The following is a 26,012-nucleotide window of genomic DNA, read 5'->3' on the forward strand; positions in this document are numbered from 1 at the left end:
TCTTTCAGTCACGAGTGTGAGGGGGTTGCATAATTGAAAGAGATACACAGTATTTATATACACAATATAGTATATACATATATATTGTCAGTTCGTTCTTTTTTATATATATATTTTTTTCCACTTTTCAACTTTTTTTTCACGTGCTCAGATCCTAAGCTACAATTCTTATTTCCATTGTTAAATCCATAACGCATTATGCGATGAGATGATGCATTATTTTACACAGTTCATCGTTAGTCGATAGGTCAGTCTCGCAAAATCGACTCAAACGTACTCTGGTATTAGAGGATTTAACATAAAAATTAATATAAAAAATGCATTCACATAATAATATTCTTTCTCACCTTTTTTTCTTTCTCTCTTGCGCGCGTTCTCTCTTTTTCTCAATTTCTTTCACTAAATTTTACCATCGATTAATTCATTGATGCCTTATTGTCACGAGTCAGAATGCCTGTTGGTACGTATCTGTTAATATTTTTATCAAAATCGGGTTTCCAATGATTATTTACAATTTAATTAAAAGCAACCTAAAATTTATTTTAATATCTGTAAAATTTTTCTACTCTCATTAATAATAATATTCGTGTACATATTCTTTGAGATATGATTTTTAATAATAAATATTATCATCATAGTAAAGGGCAATAAAACTAGCACAAAATTTTACATATTAAGAACATAATCAATTATGTTTATTTAATAATAATAATATAGCTGAGAAAGTCTAACAGTCTTTACGTTATGTAGGCTTAAATATTTTATGTTACATAACTTTCTACCCACAGGCATCCTGAAAAGCGTCGATGAATGTTTGTGTGATTCTCGAAACATGTCCCATAAAAATACAGCTAAATGACGAAGAACTATATAATTATCACTTGTGTGGCGAGTAACATCAACGATTCGTCTTGCTATTAACTATCATGAAGAAATGATCCAAATTCGCGAAAGAAAGTTATTGTCTTGAGATTGCGCCGATAATAGCTATCTTACATTGCAAAAAAATAGAAAGTTCTAATAATTGTAGGAACTATTTTATTAATTTGAATGTCCAAATTTTTTAAAGTGGACGAATCGCCGAGCTGCTCCTTTAAATACGATACTGCGGTAACTAAAACTATGTAGGAAATTAGGATGGCCCTTTTCAATTAGGCGAGGTCTCTCCCAAAGACACCCTGTAGAAAAAGCTTGGTCCTAGAACAATTTTACTACAGATATGTGCAACGGTATTATTTCTTGCGCTTAGATTGCCTTCTGCTCTGAGAAACAAAGTTTTAAAGATGCAGAATATAGCATGTAATACTACATAGAATAAAAAAAAAAAGAGACCTTTCACCGAAAAGAACAAAATGCCATTAAGAGTAAAAATGGTTAATTATGGTAAAGTGGAGGAAACCAAAATTTCATTCAATAAATTTTGCTTCTCAAACACTTTATAAACATGATTATTTTTTTATATATCAAAATGGAAACTCTACTTAAGTATAATTACGTCTTGAGAGACACAAACGCGCGCCCAAAGATCGAGCAATGTACAAACTATTCCTGTCAACGGAAACATATTTTTATGCAATCGATGACAGTAAATTTTCTTTTCTTTGATTCCTTCGTGATTAATTTTGGAGTAGATGATGATTTTAAAGATTCTACAAATATATTAATAATCGTTGTAATGAACGTTTATAAGTTCATGCGATTGATAATAATTTATCGAAGATAAATAAAGAAAATATATAATTAAAAAAGTAATTTTTTTTCTCTTTATTTATTGTTGGAGTTTAAAAATACGCATGAACTTATAGATTCATCTAATAATTATCATTTCATGTTACATTTCATGTAACCTCCTTATTTTCTCATTTAAATTACAAACGTCACGATTTCTTCTCAATTAAACGCATTAAACGTTTCCTCAGAAACGGTTTTCCTTCTGCATGCTTCCATTTTATTAAAATTAGCGCTATTCTTTCTTCGCAAAAAACTAATATTTTGATCCTCCTTTAATCTCTATCTATTTTTTTTGCCTTGTATCGAACGCGCCGACCGACTTTACTCGATTGATCCATGTACATTTGCATTGAGCACATATACACATACGCGCGCACATACTCGCACACACACGCATTTTATCACCAGTGGCAGTAAAATGTAAAACTATTATGCGACGTTGACAATCGAGTGTCAGCGCGTAACAAATGCACTTTTAACCCCTCTGCTTTATAGAAACGCAACGGATTATTACGATTAAATTAAAATTAGGAATTAACTTAAACGGAAAAGACGAACGCGAACGTATGTGTTAAAAAAATGCGTTTGCCGAAATGAAGAGTTAAGTCTCTTCACGCACGTGTACATTTTTCTCTGTATCAGGGATGCAAGATATATTAACGATATATCAAAATATTCTGTGTCTCTTGCAATAAGACACGAAAATATGATTGATAAATGGCACGATGGCTATCGCATTAAACCAATCGTTAAATAAAATAATTAAAAAATTTTTTTTTGATAAAACTCATGAAACAACACTATAAATAGACATGATAACATTTCCAAATATGTCAGAGAAATAAAAATAATAATTAATATCTATATATGATCACAGTTTTTGTCATATTATTCTTTTTTCAATAATTTAATCTTCTTTCTAAAGTTCTTTCTCTCTCTTAAAAATCGAATTCATGTTATACTCTTTTGCATTTTTATTTAATTAAAAACAAACACTAATGTCTCTGTAAATATCTTTTCCATGGGCATTAATATCGAATATATCGATATCGTTTTTGGATATTTGCATCCCTAGCTCGACTATAAAAGTAAACGCGTCAATGTATATGATTGAGAAGCGATATTCCATAAATATGGAACGTTCGCTGGACGATGGTAGATTCTCAAAGACAGAATTCAATTTACAAATTGCGCACGAATACCAGAAGTTAACAAAGTTGAGATAACGTCATACACGTATAGCAAACATCGCCTATATCGAAGGAACGCTATGGGACTAAAACTAACAGCTTAAACAGCGCTTAATTAATTACAATGACGCTTTGATCGTTATCTCAACTTTCTGGCATGCGCTCTGATGGGAATTTCTACAATTCGGCTCTTCCGTTTTTGGTTCTAACGCAGTTCATCGCACGGAGAGAGATATAATCGCGATGAGACTCGCGATCGCAATCGGTTTTTCTCTTCCACCTAAAACGATATGTGTCTCGCGCGTAAACTATTTTGAAGGATACACGCATCTTAAACGCGAATTTTTGAAGTAGAATGTACAACATTATATCCGAATCGCATATATAATTTAGAGTGGGTCCTCTGCTCATTTTAATAATTGGTCTAATTTGAGGAAGATAGCTTGTGCAATGAACGTCGTATAATGCGTATATACATATATTCCTTATTTAAAATTCATTTAAAAATAATTTTTAAATAGTTTTATAAGATAATTAATTTAATTGATTTTTATATAATTTTTATTAATAATGTGACATTGATATCTATTAACGCGAAGGATCAATCATGTTGTCACATATCTCAAAAGTATCTGAATAATCAATTTTTTTCATTTTTCTCCTTTATAATTATCTTATTTCGTTACTCGAATAATTGAATGTTATCTGTTGCTTATAAAAGTAATATTTATGTCATGATACTATATCGTAATCATCTCTCCCATTTCGGCAATACAATTTAATGATGATATTGAGATTATTTAATTAACTTATCTTTATATAAAAGCTCGAAATTCCTCTCATTTCAAGCTCTCAAGCAAAAATATTTAATTTAAAAGCGTGCAATGTCGTATTATCGCGTATATCTCTTCACCGTGGAACGAGAGACAACAGCCTTATTTCAAAACTTTGTAATCGAGCAGGCGGATCCTGGTGGGAATCCGCCAACGATGAGATCCAGATTTAGACGAGCTGCGCTTCTCTTCTCGCGCGCGAGATTTTGACATTTTTCTATCCTTTCGGCGCCCTGACACAATATGGCTGCCTCTTGTTGCCTAGGACACCGTTCCTTCATCCTCAAAGAGTCAAGAGAAAAATATAATCGATCTGTTGAACCGATATCGTCACCGATTGCGGTTCAAAGATCGACGAGAATCCTCGCCGAGTTTTTGTTTCAAAGAGAGCTCGTCATCGTCCTTCCGATCTCGATTCGGTTCGTCTTGACTGATTACACCTGAGCGGGTTTCGATTTGCCGACCACCAGCATTATCTTTTGCAGCCGCTGCGTCACTTTTACTGAAACAAGACGAGGATAATACATTACAAACATCCGACGGTGATCCAAAGTCTTCGGATGCAAGTGCGGTTTTAACAAAGGAATTATAGTTAATCGGTAGTGCGATCTGTTGTTAGTTTGCTCGATATTTGAGTTGTTAAAACTTTGAGAGAGATTTAATCTAGTATACATGTTGGTGTGTTTGTGATGTTGGTATGTGTGAGATGTGTGAAATAAAATCTCAACAATGTCCTAATCAACTCAGACGAAAGTGATGACGTTTACATAATTGACTATAAAACGGCGTTTCTCTCAAATAAAACTGATGCTGTTTTCATGTTGGGTCGTGAAAATATTTTCGAAAGCAATATCTTTCTTTAATTCGAGAGAAACATATCTAAGAATGATTTGACTGAGTTTATAAAAGCATTTCCGACAAAAATAAAAAAAAATATTTTTAAGAATTCGATAGTATTCGAAAAATACTAATTTTGGCAAAAAAAATTATTTTATTATTTTTAAATCACTCAGAATTTATTTTTAAAAATTCAGGAAAATATTATATACATGAAATGTTATGTTTTTATCAACGAATTTTCCGATTGGATAAGAATGTTGCAATTGTGCAGGGATATCTTAAAAAATTGAGTCATATTCTAAACTGAAGAAATGAAAAGCGGGATGAATAGATCGCAAGCAAATATATTTCTCGAAAAGTTTTTTTTTTTTAATATTTAGAGGAAAAGGGAAGAATTGGATTGGAACGGTGGATATAAAGATATTGTGCAATAAAATATAGATGCATAGAAAGAGAAAAAATCATGATTAAGACATGCATGATGTATTGAGAATGATTTAAAAAGACGAGAGAGAAAACGTTCCTGTTAGGTAAGATGAAAAGCACGAAGCAACGAAAATAGATGAGTGCTAAACATGCGTGACATATGATAAGAGTAAAATTATGTTACAGCGTGTTTTGAACCTTTGTCTTTTGTGGCCCCACGACTATCATTAGCTTCTGCAAAGTTTTGGTGATGATCCCTGTGGGAATAAATTAATTAAACAGAAACGTAGGAAAATGAAAAATTACAAAATCGCAAACTCGACGAAATATTGCTTAAATTCTACAAAGAAAACGTTCTTCTGAAATGTTTAATCAACGAGAACAAGAGAGCCATAATGACCAATACGATATTTTCCCTCCTTCTATTTCTTTCTAGTTTTATTCTTTTAAAATCTCTCACAGAAGTACAGCAAAGAAAATTATCTGATATTTATTATAGTTCCCAAAAACTGAAAATTTCTATTGAATATCACGTCATCTGTTATAACGTCCGACGTATCAATTAATCCAACGTATTTCTACAAATGATTTATCGTGCAATCATATTATGTTTATTGGACTCACCAACTGCTTTTTGGAAGCATTTCGGCTTGTTCTTCCACGCGATAAATACGAAGTAGACAGGTACTGAGGAAAGTATCATCAGACAACCGTATCCTGAAAGATAGAAAATTTTCGCGAGATGTTTCTTATGACGCAATTACGAAGCGATTCGTCGATGAAACTTTACCTGTTTCAACGGGACTGGCATACATCGGAACTATGGTAACGAAGAGAGTAGCTAAGATATAGAAGACCGGAAAGATGAGGTTCACCTTGATTGGCCTCAGCAAATTCGGCTGGCTCCATCTGAGCCATGGAAGGCATAGCACAGATACGCCTATACTCAACTATAAATCAAATAAATAATTATTTATTTAAATTGAAAATCTCAGAGATTGAAAAAATATAGATGGTTTAAACTATTAATTAAAAAAATTTCATGATTTCGATGATAAAAAGATCAAACTTCTTGAAATATAACTAATTAAAAATTTAATATATTTCGCAATTAAACATTTAAGAATGATAATGATAATAATAATTCTTTATAAGAATCCAATGTAATGTTTTTTTAAACTAAAAAATTTATTAATCTAAATGTATTAAATTTATTAATCTAAATATGTCTCGAGATTAAAGATAAAAGTTTATATTTAAGATAAAGATACATGCATAAGGAAATTATTGAAAAAAAGTACATTGCGCAACAATTGATATAGTAAGAGAATTGTTGAAATATATCCATTTGTCAATTTGTATCGGTCTGGCGTTACAAAGTAGTTATTTTTTAATAGACAAGTTTGTATACACAATAAGATGTCGTTTTGACGATGAGTCAAAGCCAATTACCCCGAGTGCTATGTTAATAGCAGCTAATTGGAAAATTATTATTCGTCCGATCAAGCTAATGTTTCGTAGCGAACAGATAAACAAACACGCGATGATGATCATGCGATCGTGATGATGCGCATTGGAAGACCTTCGTGACAAAATGTCATTGAGTACTTTGCATAATGAATGGGAGAAAGATCGACCTGCTGCTTCGCATTAACATTTATGGAGAAATAAAATTCAAACGTACAAATTTTATGGTCGCAATAAGATAGTCATTTTTTCGAAATTATTTGTTGGAATTTTATATGTGCACTATTTTCTAAAAGATAGAGCAGAATGTGATTAACGAAATTTATTGTACTTACCCAAGTGGCGAAGCCGACGTAATTGATAAGAGCGGAGATGTTGGAAGAGCATAGATACAGCATGGAGAGCAGTGCCTAGAAAAGATTTCGAATGAGTTTTCAATTAATGCTGTTTGATGTCTGTGCGATGTCTGTAGCTATCTTGAATTCTGACAGAATTGGTTTAACCATATAGCAACAGGTTCGAAGCAATCTACTACTAGTTACATTGTTTTTTTGTTTGTCAACTCTGGAAGCAATCATGTTGGTCAATACGAGAAGGTTCTCTTGTGATTTACACAGACACGAAAATTTTCGCGACACGGAATTTACGTTGTTTTATAATCTTAAGATATAAAGAAGAATCGAAAGATCCGATGTATTAATAGAAAAATTAATGACATAATTTTCAACAAGGATTAACACTTTTCGCACTAAGTTCCTTGAAAAATGATTTAATCTCTCTTATCTACTAACATGAAAATTTCGGTTTCCATCATATTATGTAACATTGTTGTCTACATATTATTGAAAAATTTATATTATTAATATGTTATCAACGTGATAACGATCGGCGTAATTACTATCCTGGTCTTCGACCGATTTATATCTTATAATTAGCAAGTTTAGCCATCTCAAAGGACGAAGAGGAAAGATGATATTTATGGATTAGAGAAAAGGCGATCTTTACCATGCATAGTACGGCAGGAGTGGGCGTCAGCCTGGAAATTTGGATCATCGTCAATATCTCCGGCATCTGACCTTCGCAAGCACCCGCATAAAAGAGTCGCGAGGATGTGAGTAAAATACCATTGACCGCACCGAACGTAGATAGAGCCACAAAAACTGGTATTATCCATGCCATTACACCGAACAATCTGTTTGCGTATGCCTGCGAATAACAAGAGCAGTTCAGAAATTTTGGAGAATAAGAGAATTATTTGAAAAAAATTATATCGGTCCATATAAAGTATATGATAATAATGTATATAGAGCAAATAAATAATCAATATAGAGTAAATAAATAATCAATAATAAAAAAGACAGAAATATTTCTTCTTTAAAAAAAGAAAGAAATTATATAGATTATATGATATAATATAGTGATTAAAATATATAATAGATGAATGAATTATTATAATTAAAAAGTAAAATCTAGTTTCCCGCGTGATATTTTATTTCTTTCGACGAAAGTTAAGAGATTCCGTCTCAAATTTATTAGAAAAGTATATTTGCGATTAATTACCACTGCCACAGCTTCGCTGCCGAGCACTTCGACAGGGCTCAGCGTCGTATAGAAGGCCATGTTCGTGAGGACGTAGACAATCGTAACCAGAGCACACGAAATGCCAATCGCCTTCGGTAGATTTCTAAATAGATACACAATTGTATAATGATTTCGTAATTATTATATCTAGGTTATTGTTTAATTATAATTTGCTTTGCGTATTAATTTCCTGCGCGATATTCTCTCACCTAACGGGATCCTTTAATTCCTCGATTATGAAGTTCAAGTAGTTCCAGCCATTGTAAGCGAACAAGCCTGAATAAAAGCTAAGGGCTATAGATGTGACTTCCGTGTTTGTGTTCTCGAACGTGAAATACTGCGTGTGTCCTGAGAAAAGGAAACGCCTGAGAGGATATCGCCTATGTAAATTATTGTTTCATTAATTAGGACGTAAAACGCGATAATTATAATTATAATTTTCAGTATTTCTATATTAATATTTTCGGTATCAATATATTTTTTGTAATATTTCTTCTTTATTATTCAATTTAATTTATTTTTACTTTGCATAAAAAAATGCAAACGACTATGATATTCGATTATTATCAAGAATTTATTTGTCTCGATAAAATGTTTTATTAACTGACATTTTATTTCTTTATTTTATTAATCTATTTTATTAATCAACGTTTTTTTAGAAAGAGCTTTGAACGAAATGTTAACTTCAAGACGAATGCACAATTTTGCGCAAGATCGATGAAATGTTTCATCAGAATCGAGATGATTATCGTATACACGCTGCGGTCAAGGAACCATTTGGTTCGCTGAATAGCCTAATTTAAGTTATTCCTTGCATGCACACTGACTATACGTCGCATCGCTTGCGTATTTAACCCACCTTTTTGATTGGGTAAATTGTCTCGTCCGGCACAATGTGCAATGCTGAAAAGACGTCCAACTTCCGGTTGGACGGTCGATTCTCTTCTTCTCCATTTTCACTCATATAAACGGACAACAAAGTTTTGTTTCTCGAGCGATTCGAGATATTGATTCACTTCAAACAAAAATTGATTCGAAACTATCTTTTTTACAAAAGATTTAAAAAATTTCTTTGCGAAATTGATGAGAGAATATTCAATTTTTTAAATTCACATTTAATTTATTTTATTTTCAAAATATTTTCAGAATATTTTTTGAAATTTTGGTCTTTATCTTAAATTATCTTAAATTTTTTTCTTTACGATTGATTTTTTTGCGATATCACTGCGACAATATAAAGATTCGTTTCCTAGTTCTCTTTTATGTCTTTCGTAATTTTATCTTTCAATATAATCCAATGCTGTGACATGGCAAGTAGAAAGGAATGACAAAAAATACGGTTGGTGTACTGAACAAAATCGAACGATCGATTGAATTCAGAGAGAAAGTCTTCTGATGCAAGATCTTTTTACTTGAATGAAAGTACATGAAAACTTTGGTGTTTTGTGAAATCGTTCGTGTTATACGAAATAAAAAAATTATGGTACAAAAAAGACAGGGTGCAATCACGCGGTGTCGATTAACGCGATGTTGAGATTGTTGGAAGCCGCATACAAACTGCACGCGATCGTTCTCTTTTACATCGGTGTCATTAACCCTTAACAACGTCTAAGCAAGATTATCTGTTTTGTATAATTAAATTACCGCGTATACCACTTCGGAGATATCAGATTAACAAAAATGTTATTTTCTCTCTTTGTAAGAATATTTTATAATATTAAAATAGATATAACATTCTATTCTAAATTATAGCTTTTGAAAGTGTAAAAAGTTTTATGCATTATATTATTTTTAATTTTTATTTTGTGTATTACATATGTATATATATTTTTGTTGAAGAATATTTTTTTATATCCATATTTTTTCTTATTTTTTTATATTAATATTTATAGATGTATAGTTTTTTTTACATATTTTTTTTCTTTCTACGCTTCTCCATTTTTTCGAATTTGTATACTCGGTTAGACCTAGCGAAATTTTCTTTTGTTTGTCGATATGATAATTTAAAATATTCGACAGTAAAACTTACCAGTGCAAAGCTGATAGGCTCCCGTGAAGATTATAATAAAAAGCGCGAACAGTTTCGCATATGTGAAAATATCTTGCACTCTCGTCGCCCATTTGACGTCCCAGCAATTTATGAAAGCGAGAACACCTGCAACGTCAATGTGAATAACGTTGTTAATAATCGTGCAATTAGAATGTATATATAGAATCTTTTTATAGAAATTTGGAAAATTTGCGATTGTTTTTGTAATTGATAAAAAGGATAAATTCAAATAATTTTTTTAACTTGGTAATATATTACATCAACTACAGTTGTAATATTTTTATGCATTACGATTCGCATGAATGACATCAAGTCATTCTAATTAATTAATGCACAGTCGCACGTGCCACTGGATCCCACCTGTGATCCCATGTGTGTTGTTTACTTTGAAATGTGTCGACATTCTGCCATAATTTTATGATAATTAAAGTCCGTTATAGTCTTCTAACATGCCGACTTCAATGGAACCGGTTGCATGCGCGATTTCAGACTAACTGGCACCAATTCAACAACCTAGTCATTAGGACAGAGAGGGTAGAAACACGTCGCTTTATCGATCTCTTGGAAAAAAATGTTTCTGTAATTTACGAGGAAAATTTATGATTTGCGATAGTTGATAATCTCGATTCCATTGAGGATTTTACAAAAATGAAAATTGTCACGATAATGCTTTCTTAATAACGAAGCTTAATAACTTTAATATATGTGTGACTTTACATCAATAGTAAAATAGAAAAAAATGTAATTTGCTTTACGATCACGTGAAGCCATAGTATTTTAACAGGATAATTGTTGGGAGCCTACAATGTGTTCTACGTACGTTTTCATTGATCGTTATTTGCTATTAGCATGATAACGACAGCAAAAAATTAAGTAAAAAATAAATAATTCATTCCAAAAAAATAGATCAGGATGATTGCAACGGAATTAATAAAATTGCGCTAGAAAAAATATAATAATCCAGTATAATATTTTAGAAATTTTCGATATTAATATTATACTTTACAGAAGCGCTTTAATAAGATAAATTGGACGTTTCATTTTCTGTCATTACGTTTTCTTTCAGTACTTGTTTAAATATTGAGATTAGATAAAAATTTTTTGTAAAAGAAAAAAATTCTGATTAACCTTTGACGCCATGGCGTCACTTCGGCGTCCTTGGTGGTAACGAAAAGGAAGAAGAAATCGAGATGGATAGAGAGAAGTAGAAAGAGATAGAAAGAGAAGTGGAGAGACTGATGCAACATCTTACAGAAATATCGCGAGACTTTCCGAGACTCCATGCCCTTTCCCCTTTGCGTGCCTTCCTCAGGGGTCTCTCCTCCTCCTTTTCTTTCTCCTTTCGTTCACTCGTTTTATCCTTCCTTTTCGCGTCGTCATTTCCCCCCTACCGGCGAATTATGCTGTTGTGGCCAATTGTCACGTTATTAAATTACATTTGTTCACAATGAGACGTGATTGCCATCGGGCTTTTGACTAGCGGGACTTCACGCGCGTCTCGCATCGACATTTTCAGTCGGTCTCTGTCGATCGTCACTTTCCACTGACCGTCCGTGTGTCGCATGACCATCCATGTGATCACGTATCGGATAATGTGTGCATCTCATATGTACATATAACTGAGTTCTTTTCAAATAAAGTATAAAAGCTGTTTAAGCGGTTTCTCTTAAGATTGAAACATTTTTAATACAGATTTAAATCAGTATTAATTTAAAAAATGACGATTATATAAAAGCTACAGAAAGCTTCATAACGTAATCTGTGGTTTATTGGTCATAATAACTAGAAGAATAATAATTAGTTCATGAAATGCAACGCCGATCGCATTGCATCCGGTACGAAAAAATGGATTCGCTCGTGAACGCCCTGGTCGTTGATCTCTATCACTTGTTAGAGTGGAAATGAAACGGATTGCTATTGATTTATATAACAAAATTAAATCGAATATATTCTGCATAAATATGCATGGCAGGATTTTACAATTTGCATTCTATATTTCTGTAAATATTTCAATCGCCAGTTTAATTAATGAGCCGCGCGAAACAAATAATTGAATAATTAGAATTATTGAAACATTTTTGAATTCTATTAAAAAATTTACTTTAAAATTTTATCATCAATATTAAGTGATTATGATAATGATGAATGAATCGGAAGAAAAATTTCTTTCTATTTGAAACATTTATCTTGAAATTTAGTTTTTGATATGATATTGATTAAAATAATATATGAATCGAGAAATTTCTTTTAAGGAATAGTAAATTATTTTGAAAAAATAGGAATCGCTATTACTAATTTATAATTTTCTTTATGACCCGATAAATCCTGGTGAATATTGCAAACGCGATGCTCACTTATTCGCAAATGACATCCTCATCGATCGAATGTGTTCGCGCTTCATTTTCCTTCGCAGGAAAACCTATTCCCGGTTTCTCGTACGATTTATCGGAAAGTAAATGGAGCTCTACATACGGCGAAATCTTATTTCAAATGACAGATGAGTTTTATGAAATGTCACCGACGACTATTCGCCGCTTTGCGTCTCGCAGTATTTTTCTCGCGTCGAATTAAAAATAAATGCAATCTGTTTCTTGTAGGATTGGAAAACTAGTTTCTTGTAGGATAGAAGTATTCGTTCACAATTAATTTTGATTATTATTGATTTTTTTGCATTACGGTCTAGTACCTTGAAACCATATTGTGCTTATATCTTAACATGAATAATATTAAATTCTTGAGACGCGTGCATAAATATCTTATGCTAATTAATGTTATCGTAAATTGATTTTCATGGTTCAACAAACGGACTATATTTTTACGCACTACGCCTATGCTGTGACAACAATATTTAATTCGAAAACTGATGTGAATTATATATTTAATATTTAATTTTTATAATTTTTTTCGAGATTTTTATAATTTTAATTCGAGATATTATTTTTGCCACACATTTTGCGGGAAAAGAATGAAATCATATCTTTTGCGTAAATATTTAAGCGGACGGTACTTCATCAATAGTGTCTTGAGAAAAAAGGGTGACAGCTGAAATGTGATTGCATTTACGTAAAACGATCCGTTGCACGCAGAAGTGATATCGAAGCAAAAAAAAGTATACAGTTAAACCGCAAGAAGGCGATATGCCTGTTCGCGGTTACATCCTTGTCTGCAGTTGGGTTTGCCAAAAATAAACTTTCTTTCACGTGCAACACGTAATGTGTATCTATCCTACATAAAGCAATCGTATCTGATAATTAATTAAAAAAGCTCATTGATCAACATTATTAGTAATTATTATTATTATTTATTGATATTTTCATATATTATTGTGTGTGTGTATCAATATATATTTAAAAAATTGTTATCATAATACATTAAATAATTACATATTTGCTGTATTTCTCTCTTATATTATTTTTTTCTCTCTTTTTCTGTTCTTGATAACATTTATATATATTGAGGACACTTTATATGTGTACATTACTCTATCAAAGTGCGCATTTTATCAAGCTCGGCGAAAACGCGACAAACACGTTGAATGTTACATTGCGGAAAGCACGTGAAAAATTGCGTGCGTCCTCGAATTTCTACAAGAATACGCCCTATCCCGTGACAAGATTGCTAGCTATTTATTTCTATCGATGACCATGAACGAATTTTTTCGTTATTAACATAGGCATTCAACCGCACAGCGATTTCTTCAACTTCATAGATCGATGGAAATTGAAAATCACGATGCAGGTATAATCGTCCATAATTTTCTTGTCGTATAGATGGAAGGGAAATGTAAAACATCATTATAGTGGCACATCGATAAAAAGCGTCGATGAAATACTCGGAATACTCGAGCTATCGAAACATTAAATAAAAAAATATATCAATTTAAAGATTGTTTTTCATTCTTTTAAATTCTTAATGTTGATGTGACGTTTGCTTTTCATTATTTGCTAAAGAAATCTACATTGTGTAAATATATTAGATAAAAAAATATGTGCTTCTCCTATAAAATTATTAATTCCGCTTAAAAATCATGAAAATTTCTACATCCTTTAAATCAATAATTATTTTTAATTTAATATAATTTTATTTCTATTTTTTCAGTTTTATATTCCTTTTTTCATTATTATATTTTTAAAAAGGAGATTATTTCTCACGAAGACTTTTTTTAACCATCTTGTTAGTAACTTATTAGGCTAATAATTGCGAGCGTTTGCCAAGAGGAAAGAATAGCTGAAGCCTCTTAGAAGATTGGCACAGAGGAAACAAAACGTTAAAATATGGCATAGGAAAGCTCGTGGCTGTTAGATTATTGTCGATCTACTCTGGGAATTCCATAACAAGTGCAGTAGCCGCGCGAGCAAAGAGAATATTTCTGATAAGAAATTATTTTTCTTTCCGCATGAGAAAGAACGCTTTTCTTGCAACAAGACGCTCAATTGCATTTCTTACAAAATCTTTTGCTAGAGACAAATCAAGAAAGGACTGCAGGGTCTATAATTATTTTTATTTTTAACATGACTTTTTTATATATTTAATAAAAGAGAGAAAGAACATTCTGTTCGTTCGTGATTACGCTAAAATATCTATCGTATCATATTATCACCTTAGAGAAATATCAAGACGAAAGTCATTGGAAATGATATTCTACAAGACACGATTACTGTGAGAAAGACGAATTTTCTGCGTACGGGTCACATTGTCGGCCCGTTTGAAATTGTTAGTATATGATGGCAGGCGAGCCAATGAAGTTTAATTCTCTCGGTCTTAGTATTGTATCACGATTATTCGTTATAGAGGATCGTGACAGTGGTCCTGTTTGATTGTAATTGCGTACAATAAATGTCTCGGCGGATATAAGCTTAATTGCTGTTACATTTTGTTTCTTTACATGCAGACCACGAAATCCTTGTATAATCGTGCGATTAACGAAGCATCTCGATTAATACATTAATCTCAGAGAAAGTTTCTATACATATATATATATATATATATATATATATATATATATCATACTTGATTTATGCAATTAATAAATGCTAACAAGTAATATTAATGTATAAATGTTTCTCCATTTTTAGATGTGAAAGAAGATAATTAATTTAATTTTATATTAAATAATTATGCATAATTTTTAATTTAACAAATACTTACTATTAATTATGTATATATATATACATAATTAATAGTAAGTATTTGTTAAATTAAAAATTATGCATAATTATTTAATATAAAATTAAATTAATTATCTTCTTTCACATCTAAATTATGTATATATAAAATTATGTATATATATATATATATATATATATATATATATATATATACATAATTAATAATTAAATAAAATATATAATATGTATATATTTGTTAAATATTTGTTAAATTAAAAATTATGCATAAAATATATATATATATATATATATATATATATATTTTTTTTTTTAATAAAGTATAGATTAAAATTTTTAATTCCTTTTCTACACACGAATTTAAAGAAATATAATTCTCTTATATTTTACTTTTTATATGTTTGTACTTTATATATCAATGTAATAGTAATTAATATTTTCAGAATTTTTGAATGTACTGTTTTAAGTCGTTTGTTCGATTCATACGAAGCTTCAATCGAGATACGATTTTTCGTCATCTACTTACATATGCAGCAAGCGGCGAGCATTCTTACAGAATCATCCGGTGGCGTGCAATCCGGGAAGAGCGGTTTGAGGACGTAGACACTGAAAGTCAAGGCCACGATGGCCTGGCTGCAAGGACGTACTATCATACACTCAACCCATAGTCTAACAAACGCCAGAAAAGGCCCGAAGGTTTCCATGATGTACGCATAATCCGCTCCTGACTTCCTTATCATGCAGCCAAGCTCGGCGTAGCAGTAAGCTCCTATCTATTGAAAAATATAAGAGAGAAAAGGATAAGAAATTAATATTAGGTATACAGATAAGAAGATAAATAAGACATTTGTGCTTCTGTGTAAAATCCCATCACATTTATTGATTCGTGCTTTCGATATAAATTATATCTTTTGCATTTAAAAAATACAATTGCTTTCTGTTGCAATTTTTTATTACAGCTTTGATTATATCTGATATAATGAAATAAATTAATTTCTTATAACATTAACCAAGAAAATCGGTCAGAAATCTATCTTTTGATCAAATAATGAGGAAAAAATTAAAGATACCATGGAGTAAATTCCGGATGCCGTCCATACGAGAAGACTCGCGTTCACACTTCCGGTGTATTTGAGTACGCCCGTAGGACTGACAAAAATGCCGGAACCGATGATGGAACCGACAATGACGGTGACGCCGTTGAGAAGCGACATTTTTGCTTCCAGTTTGATCTCGTCATTGTCCTTTTCGCTGCTAGGAATCGGGTCGTAAGGACCCTTCTCACCATCTTTGATGCTTCCTGACTTTGACATTCTTTCTGAAATACACAACAAAAGATAATTTATTACTAAAATAAAAATTCATTATTAAAATAAAATAACTTTTTTACTATTAATTTATCAAATATTTTTTTACATTTGTATTAATTTATTTTAAAGTTTCTGTATGCAAAAAAAATACTAGTTTTTATAATAAAATTGATGTTTTCTGTTGCTAAACAAAACGGCCGCTAATAACTTCTCATCTCATTGCCATGTTAAATTAATATTGATATAATAACGAACATATAATATTTGTTAAATCTTTATTATATTGTCATTAATTCGAATGATATAATAACGAACATATAATGTTTGTTAAATCTTTATTATATTGTCATTAATTCGAAAATCCATTATTACAAGATATTCGTGTTAATTTTTCTATATCCCAAAATTGTTTCGAAAAAAAATGTAATTTGCAATTAACAATTACATTTTTTTTTTCGAAACAATTATGTGTTTTCTTTACACCAATCGATTTCTCTCATTATTTTGTACATAAAAGTATTAAGGTAAGATAATCGAAAAATAAATATTTTACTAGATATTTTATGGTTTATGTAAAATTAAGAAATTATTTCAAGCCTTATAACTCGAAAAGTACTTGATGAAAAAATACTTTATTATAGTGTTTTGGAAAGCTCTCGACATAAGCTATAAGAATATGCAATAAAAAATAGGTGGTTCCATTTAAGAAATTAAAGGTGTCCTTGACCTCACCTTAACGATGCCATCCAAGGTCAAACCAATGACACCATCTTATGTTCCCCTCAAAACCATACAATTTTTGTCGAAAACGTTTTTCTCTAAAATGCTTAGTTTTTGAAAGAAAAGGGGTGTACGGGTGGTCTAGGACACCCTGTATATATATATTTTTTTTTGTTATTAACTCGCAACTATTATATTATTATTACATACATATTTACGAGTGAACATGTATGATAAAGATAAGATTATAAAAGGACTTGTATAATAGATTTTATTGCATTTTCGTAAGCGTCGTTTCATCGCCATACAATTATTTTGCTGTGGTGGCGAAACATTTATCGAGTTGATGGACTCATGTACATGTATGTGACTGATATATATATATGAACGATTTGAAAACCACTGTAGCGAAATAATCGCAATATATCGCAGTATATTTATACTTGCATAAATATGCCAATGTATCTTATCGACTCAATTTTTTCGATATTGCAGCAAAATAATCATGCAAGAAAACCATTCATATGCACGAAATATGTGCATCTATGTGATTCGTGTAGTTTTGTTATTGAAATTCACCAAGAATAGTAAATTGATGATCATATTGAAGCAGTTACATCTAGTCACGCAATAATCATAAATTTCTATAAAATTCTTCCTCTTTCTTGAATATTTTTTGTATGCTTTTATGTATTTACATACATGTATTTGCTTTATGATCTTACCATAAAGCAAATATTATTTTTGAGAGAAAGTTATTTTTTCAAAAGAATGTATTTTTAATCTAATATATCTCATGGACTCACTTACTCTCTTATTTTAATCAATTATTTCGTGTATGCAAAGTTTCGACAATAATTATATTGTTAAGTATTATTAGAAATTATACTTTATAAAGTCCATTTAGTTTATTTAAAATAAGATTTAATTTCTTTTTTTACTGTTGAAATTTAATTCGTTACGATTGTTTAATTTTTATTTTAATATCAAATAACTTTTACATAATTGACTCTCAACAGATTTTAATGTTAGTAAATAAAAATTAAGATTCTGCTTTCATAAAAATATTTAAAAAATTTTGAAATAAAATTCAAATAAAAAAATTTGTCGGTATAATTTGTATCTAAAACATCATATTTGAAGATCAACAGGTTTTACAGGACGATTCTCGTAAAATCAAGAGAATGCGATAGAGATTTACGATATTAGTGCGGCCATAAAGCACAGAGAAAATCTTTCTCTCTATTCTCTCTATTCTCTGTATCCTCGCGTTCCTTCTCATCAGTTCTAAATGATACGAGAAAAGCGAAACGAATGTATAAATTGTGATTTTGCGTTTTGCCGGCGCTCTCTCCTGAAGAATTCTCTATTCTTGTCTTGAATAATGCATTCAACAATCGCGTAAAGTGAACGCCTTATCGGAGCTAACGGCATTGATTTATCTCGGGGGAAAAAGCTCTTTCCATGCGGGGGAGTACATCGAGGAGGATAAGTATTCTTGCGTCGGAGGAACATCGCTTTTACTCCTCATTTTTCAGAAAACTGGTGACTCTTCTAGCGCGCATCAGATGTTTTTCATTTGCCGGCAACAGGCTTGCGATAGAATTCACTAGATTTTCCCACCGATATCAGAGGAGAGTGATTAATCCGTTAATTAAAATGCATTTAGTCTTTCGCGCGTCATTAAATGGTCGTAAAAAAGTGTGCGATCTACGAAAATAGCAATATGTAAGAAATAATGCGATAAAGGAACTAGATATATAAAGAAGAAATGGGGAGCTATGAAAAAAATTCTCTGTATAATGACATCACTACGTGTTAAAATATTTATTACTATTTCGTTGTATTAATTATATATCATTATCATCTTGTGCGCAAAAATCATACTCAGAATTATAATTTTCTTGATGTTTCTTGTTATTACATAACAAAATTATTTTCATTACGATTCATTCATCGATCATTCTTACTTACAAATCTTGCGTAACTCTGTATCACTATAAAAATAGAAATTGACCGTATCGTTATTACACTTCCCTGTGGATGCAACTTTATTATTTATTTACACACATGCCCCGTCTCATTCGATCAGTCAATCAATGTTACGTCGCCGAGTTGCAGTTGCGAGACTGACGAGAAAGGTGAGTTTGGAAGATTGAATTAATTCGGATTCTACGTCACGCTATCACGGCCTTTCGAGGACGTGATCCCGACCAATCGTACGACATGACACGCCTTACAATCACCTGGTACATTTCGAGACGGTGACCGATCTGTTCTCGATGTCAGCTCGTGCACGCTCTTTAATTGCCTCTTATTAGTAATAAAATGCTGAGAAAATCAATATCATATTTATCTTTATGTTTGATTTAGTGATCGTTTATCGTGTCAGCCTATAGTGATATCATTTCAGTCCACACCTTAATTTCCAATGTTTATCAATCTCTTCTTGTCTCTGCTCCAACTGTGTTCATTAAATATTATATTTATCCAGATAAAACTTGATCAGTTTTAAATCTAAGTTATATTCTTAAACCTGTTTTAAGGTTTATAATTTGCAAAAACTTATTTATACTTTTATGTGTCATGTTATACAGAAAAAGTAAAATATATATAAATATATATAAAAACGTATCAGGACACGTGCATACGTTAGATCATGAATATAAAATGATATTTAAAATTTTATGAATATTGAAAAGATTTAAGAAAAACATTCAGCGTGATTTCTTGTGATATTTACTTTATGTGAGGTAAGATAAGATTAGCTTAATTTCATTAAGAATTAACCAATAGTTATCTTAACAATTATTTGTTTTTAATTTTCTAACTTTACATAAAGTAAATATCACAAGAAATCACGCTTAATGTTTTTCTTAAAATTTTTCGTCAATATTTACAGGATTCTACTATTTAGGTTAGGTATAATTTTATGTTCATGGTTTAACGTATGCACATGTCCTGATACGTATTTTTAAATATTTTATAGTCTATTCTAGATATATTTTGTGTTCCAGAAATTATATTTATTGTTAACACTTATCAATTAACAATTAAGATAGATATATTCACAGATATTTTATAGATTTCATTGGATACTGTTTCACGAAAGAAATAATAAACTATACGAACCAAAAACTATACGAACTCTAGCAACTGCGAAAAATGCGTTGTGCAAATTTACGCAGCGGAAATATAGTGACAGAAAATAAGCTTAAATTACTAAAACGAATAAAATAACGAACTCGCGAAAAAGATTACAAAACTTCTTTTTCCGTAGATGCCCAGCACATTTGTACGCAAGCTAAGAATATGTATTTCAGTTTTTATTCCCAGGAATCTCTTTTTTAAAATAAAACCATGTACGCAAATACATCAATTAGCATGTTATATAAACAAATCGTAATATATTATCTCGATATACGCGATACATTCATTCTAGTTATAAATTGTTCAAACAAATTGTTAACTTTCTTAATATATATCAAATTTTCTCTCCTTTTACTAAAAATAAGATTATAAAAAATTAATAAGCGAAATAATCTGAGAGATAATCGAGAAAGAATTGAAGATTTATTAATAAACTTATAAGAATCACACACATATTTTTTGATTGTAATGTAAATATGCATGTCAAAAAATTATGTATATACGACTAATTAGATAAATATTCAACTGCCCTTAAAACAGAAGTGATAACAATCAATTAGTAAAAGGAAAGGCTAATTAAAGCTTTCTTAATATAATATTATTTTTAGAATTGATAAATTCAAACTTGATAATACTTGTTAATTTTAAAGTAAATATATTTGCAATTCTAATATATCAATAATGAGAATTAAGCCGGAAAAACAATTCATTCTCATCTCCGAGGTCAGCACGTGGCTTTAATCACATCATATGTTTCGTCTCACCCGCGATATGTGTCTAGTATCAAGTATCATATCGAGTCATAGTCTATCATATCGAGTGTCAATTACAATGCAAATAAATCTTGCATGAACACATTTTGCATGTTCTATTTTTTCTCAGAAAATCTTCTTAATGGAAACGTGAAATGTGAACATGAAAAGTGAATTATGAAGAAAAATATAATGCAATTATGATACACGACAAAAAATATAAGATATTTAAAGTGATTTTTGTCTAATTTTCTTGATAATTAGATGTCTCGCTAAAAATAAAATCACCATGTAATTATGTAATAAAATAATTTTTTCCCGCGAATAATTTTGTATCAACATCTATAGAAGAGAAGGTTTTCGCTCTTATATAAATATACCAACTGCGTGATTTTTTTTTTGCATACGTAATTCTATTGCGATGGTTCTACGCACGATTCCATGCATCATAGAACCCCTTAGTCCGAATCCCCATTAATCTTTTGCGTTAGCATTCGTACCGCTTCAGCTGTTCGAAACGCACACGCGACAGACATATCAAAGTCGCGTATATATACACAATCTGCCGACAATTCCCGCTCCGTTTCTCGCTCGTGTGTACGTGTGGGTTCACAAACAAACGGGATTCACGAACAAACGTTCGAAAAGGTTCTTTTGTCCAAGTCTTAGAGGCATCATTTTAGGGCCCTTCCTCCAATACCGGTTCCTAATGGCCTGTTGGCTTGAACCAGACAACGTTCTGCAAAAACCGTCGTCTTACCTTGCACGTAATTTTCAGTTATTGAATACTATAGTTTGTCATTTTCTCTTAATAATCTAATTTATTAAAATTTAAAAAAATTGTAAAATGCAATGTAGTATTATCTAGTCGTCATATCTTCTTATATATTTTTTTTATTTTATTAGTTTATTTTATTAATATTAATTATTATTAATTTATCATAATTTTTAATATTCTGTATGTTTTGTATTGTATTTTTAATAGATTGTTTTTTTCGCGCATTTTATATTTAAAAATTTTAGATTGCATTGTAGGAAAGGAAATATAAAGTCTCGCGCGAACAAAAATATAAAAAATCATCCGGTTTCATCAGACGCAAAATATTTCAGTTGCAATTTTGACACGTGCTGACTAAACTCGCGATGAGGTATTATGGTGCCCATGAAAGTCGCGCAAATGTTGCATCATTGCTTTATATCGATCCTAAACCTCCGTGTCTGGTTGCGCGTGGCTCTAAAATGAACTGTAGTTAACGGCACCTGCCACAAGAGTAAAGACACCGATATCATCGATTTGTCTCTCATAAAAGACAATGATATAACGATATTGTAATTTAAGAATGATGAATCACCTCGTTCCCTATTAATTTATCTCTGATATTATTTTTATGTAAAGAGTCTAAAAAAATTTATATATGTATGTCAATTTTTGTAACTCATCCTAGAAATATATAAACTCATCTTAAAATAAAAAAATTAACTTCAATTTGACTCTCATCAAATTGTAGTCAATTTTTATTTTTACAGCTTTTGATTTTTGCATAAAATTTCTATTGAAACCAATTATAGTATTTTGTATTTTCGAGAGTATTATCAGGTCATTAAAAAAAACTCATTATTATTAGAAAGGATATTATTAGAAAGAGTTTCTAAATAAAATTTTGATATACTTAAAGCAACATATATTGAACATATATGCTTTTTTCGATTTTATAATTATTGGCGAAGAGAGAGATTTTTAAAAATATTTGTAAAGTGTGCGTTTTTAGAATTGCTGGATATTATGTAATTGTAACTAAAAAGTTATTATAACAGGTCTCTCGCGTAAAACTAAAAATTGAATTATCTCGCTATTAATAAATGTTAATATCTATATATAATACATAAAAATCAATTTTTAATTTTTGCCATTATGATAGAAATATATTGTATCAAATATAAATGGTTAAATCTACCTCTATATACAGCTATTAAATATTATTGACATTTGTAATTATATAAATAAATGTTAAATATTCTCTCTTTATGAGAGAAATTCTGAACAACGTTTATATATCATAAAATCGTGATAAAGTTTCACAAAATTTAAAACAAGACGATGAGTTGAATTTGTCAGAAAAAATTACGGGCATGAAATGCAAGAGAGCAAGCAATTCTCTTTGTACGCGATTTAATAAGCGATATTAAACGCACGATGAACTTCCTGTTCGCTCTTGCTTCTCGAGTACTATCGAATCTCGCATACTCGAGTGCGCGATATTCGCGCGACATTTAAACGTAAGGGCCAGTTTACAGCAGCGGCCGCAAACGACGAGAAAATCAATAAGCCACGTGGGTCACCGACCGGGTTTCCGAACCCAATTTTCGCTCCTGCGATAATGCCGCAAGATAACTGCACCGAATCGACCAAATAGAAGAGAATGCTCGTTATTTGATAAGGAATTCGTGATATCACAGATATATTGCGAAAATAATCGAATGTGAAAAAAGCAAACAATAGATAAATTTTTTGTCAGTTACGAAGATTTGAGTTTGCGAAATTCTGTTTAAAGAAAATCGTTAAACGCTAATCATCATTTTTATCATTGCTCTCTGACCGACTTCTAATTGACAAATTTTTTTCTTATTTTTAATAACAATGTGAATAATTTACTCTCTAAATATTTCTTGAATACTTTCTAAGAGATTTACATTTTCGTAAATTTAAAATTTATTTTCTCGTCGCATTTTAAATTAATAAATGTACCAAGAAATGTATCTTTGTTCTTAAAAACTTGTTTAATTTTAAAAACTTTTAAGATGGAAAGATAATTCGAAGAATTTTTGAGTTCTTCAATTTAAGAGCTTGTTAATATTTATAGAAAATATAATATTTATAAAAAAAGGAAATAATTAATAAAATTACATCCTGCCAGAGACTTTAAAATCAAAAAAATTTAATTTTTAATTCAGTAGTAATTACGTGTTATAATAAGCGCTATACATATTATCTTCCACATAGAAGATAACGTAAATATTTGACGCTGCCCCTGCGAAGTTCACTATTTATAATATACGATCGATATAACGTAGTTAACACGTAGTTAACACGGTTCATTGAAACAAAAATCGGCTTGCAAAAATATTAACGAAAGTTACTCACAATTTTCAAAAGTTTTCAAAAGTATTTCGTTTTATCAAATTTGCACCAAAAATTTAAATATAAAAAAATTTATATATATTTTATATTTATATTTTATATTTTATTATCAAATTAACTAGATAACATCCTTTTAATTAGCATAAAATTGCTAGCTACTTAATTTCATTTTCAATACATATGATATACATATAAGTGTGTATATAAGTGTGTGTTGTGCTTTCGTTAACACACTTGATAAACAAGCTTCCAGAAGAAAATATTAAAAAAAAATTGATGTATGTGACTTTTTATACTTCATATAACTGATTCAAATATATTATTGAAATAATTAAAATAAATAATTTTCTTAATAAAGAATTTGTATTCGCAGTTTTCGTGTCTCGCACATGCACATACACATTGTCTATGGTATCTATCACTTCGCCTGATTCGACAACAGAGTCACCCTTTAATTCTCTCTATTTTAGCATGCACGAGCGAAACCCGCCCTTGCAAAACGCGCCCTCCGAGGACGGCCATACTGCGAGCATGGAACTGTCAAGCTCGAGTATTACGTCACATCTTTGTTTATATTCCACCGATTGAATATCGCGAATTTTGCGACCGTATCCACGTATCTCATCCTGTAGTCCAACGTTCTCTCTGGTGGCGAGACATTCCGCGAGACTTTTCATTCAACATCGGGGTGCGAAGTATGTGGCGTGATACAATTCTGCGTTTCTCGTAGTGTCACTTCTTACCTGTTTCACGGCTCCTCGCTGCAGATCACCGAGATGTAGGTCGAAGAGAACTGGAAAGAGGGAAAAATTCGCGCCTTATGTCACTAGGCACTCGGAGGATCGATCTCAGACGCCGGCCATGGCGCGAATTCCTCTTCCGGAGTCGCTGTTTCCCTCTCTTTTTCCGCTCTTTGATTAAATTGTAGCACAACCGCCGAATATACTGCTTCTCGTTATTTTATCGTCGTTTTAACAGTGATCTCGCGCGAGAAGTGAGCGCGAAACCGAACCGGGATGGAAGTGTGCACGGCACGCTGGTCGGGCTCTGAATGACCGCCGCTCTTCGTTTGCTCCGATGCGTAGCCCTGCGCTTACTCGCCGCGAATATATGTGTGCGTGCACGAGCGTGAGGGAAATCCAGACGGTGCCACCCCCGGACGACGTATCGAGCGGCCTATCGGCTGCCCCTGACGCGTCGTTCTCTTCCTCCGACTTTAGAAGTAACTAAGGAAAATAAATGAGGATAAATGTGAAAGTATAAATTGAATGTTGTTAAATAAAAAAATTTTAAAGAGATATTCCATTAAGATAAACAAATTGTGAAAAAGGTTCATAATCGATCAGAAGGAAATGTAAATTATATTTTTTAAATAATCATATTTAACGTATTTTAAACTTAATTGAAAAAAATAGAAAAATAATGAAATGTTTTTTATTATTTGATGATAGCAGCGAATATTTTTCTCTTTAATGTGAAACAAATGAGTATTTTACAATTTGCTAGTTGAAATTTGAAGAAAACTAGAAACAATAAAACATCTCAATTTTTAGAATTTTTATTTGTTTATTTCAAGTAAAAAATATCTTGATTGATAATAAGTTGATGCTTTTAATTTCTGTACATTTAATTGGATTTCTTTGTAACCGGATTGTTTACCGAAGTCAATTGTTTGTACTTCATTAAAATGCAAAGTT

General features: G+C 31.1%; 1 protein-coding gene across 4 annotated transcripts; it reads right to left on the reverse strand.

The window, feature by feature from the left end:
• Positions 1 to 67: 67 nt before the first annotated feature.
• LOC145969559 (large neutral amino acids transporter small subunit 1) lies at positions 68 to 25,426 on the reverse strand. 4 transcript variants are annotated; one of them, XM_083095657.1, is made up of 12 exons: positions 25,059 to 25,424; positions 16,315 to 16,562; positions 15,771 to 16,017; positions 10,098 to 10,223; positions 8,278 to 8,416; positions 8,048 to 8,171; positions 7,493 to 7,693; positions 6,823 to 6,897; positions 5,811 to 5,970; positions 5,645 to 5,737; positions 5,219 to 5,277; positions 68 to 4,256 (listed from the first exon to the last, which is right to left on the reverse strand). In XM_083095657.1, the coding sequence occupies exons 2-12, from the start codon at positions 16,555 to 16,557 to the stop codon at positions 4,254 to 4,256; spliced, it is 1,470 nt and encodes a 489-aa protein (XP_082951783.1). In that variant the 5' UTR covers positions 16,558 to 16,562; positions 25,059 to 25,424; the 3' UTR covers positions 68 to 4,253. The 4 variants fall into 4 exon arrangements, with proteins under 4 accessions (XP_082951783.1, XP_082951774.1, XP_082951771.1 ...); XM_083095648.1 differs by lacking the exon at positions 5,219 to 5,277; XM_083095645.1 differs by lacking the exons at positions 68 to 4,256; positions 25,059 to 25,424 and adding an exon at positions 19,249 to 19,368 and having other exon boundaries at positions 4,847 to 5,277.
• Positions 25,427 to 26,012: the final 586 nt, after the last annotated feature.

The sequence above is a fragment of the Camponotus vicinus genome, unplaced genomic scaffold (assembly GCF_025532165.1).
Source record: "Camponotus vicinus isolate PSW18456_S1 unplaced genomic scaffold, iyCamVici1.0 SCAF_1, whole genome shotgun sequence".
In the NCBI taxonomy this organism is placed as follows: Eukaryota; Metazoa; Arthropoda; class Insecta; order Hymenoptera; family Formicidae; genus Camponotus; species Camponotus vicinus.

What these genes read in the sequence shown, in the direction of transcription:
- LOC145969559 (XM_083095645.1), bottom strand. Translation starts at nt 16,557, where the DNA reads ATGTCAAAGTCAGGAAGCATCAAAGATGGTGAGAAGGGTCCTTACGAC. An exon ending in GCAGCGAAGCTGTGGCAGTG is followed by an intron (nt 7,694 to 8,047) that starts GTAATTAATCGC and finishes TGTTATTCGCAG; the next exon opens with GCATACGCAAACAGATTGTT. An exon ending in TGCCAGTCCCGTTGAAACAG is followed by an intron (nt 5,738 to 5,810) that starts GTAAAGTTTCAT and finishes TCTATCTTTCAG; the next exon opens with GATACGGTTGTCTGATGATA.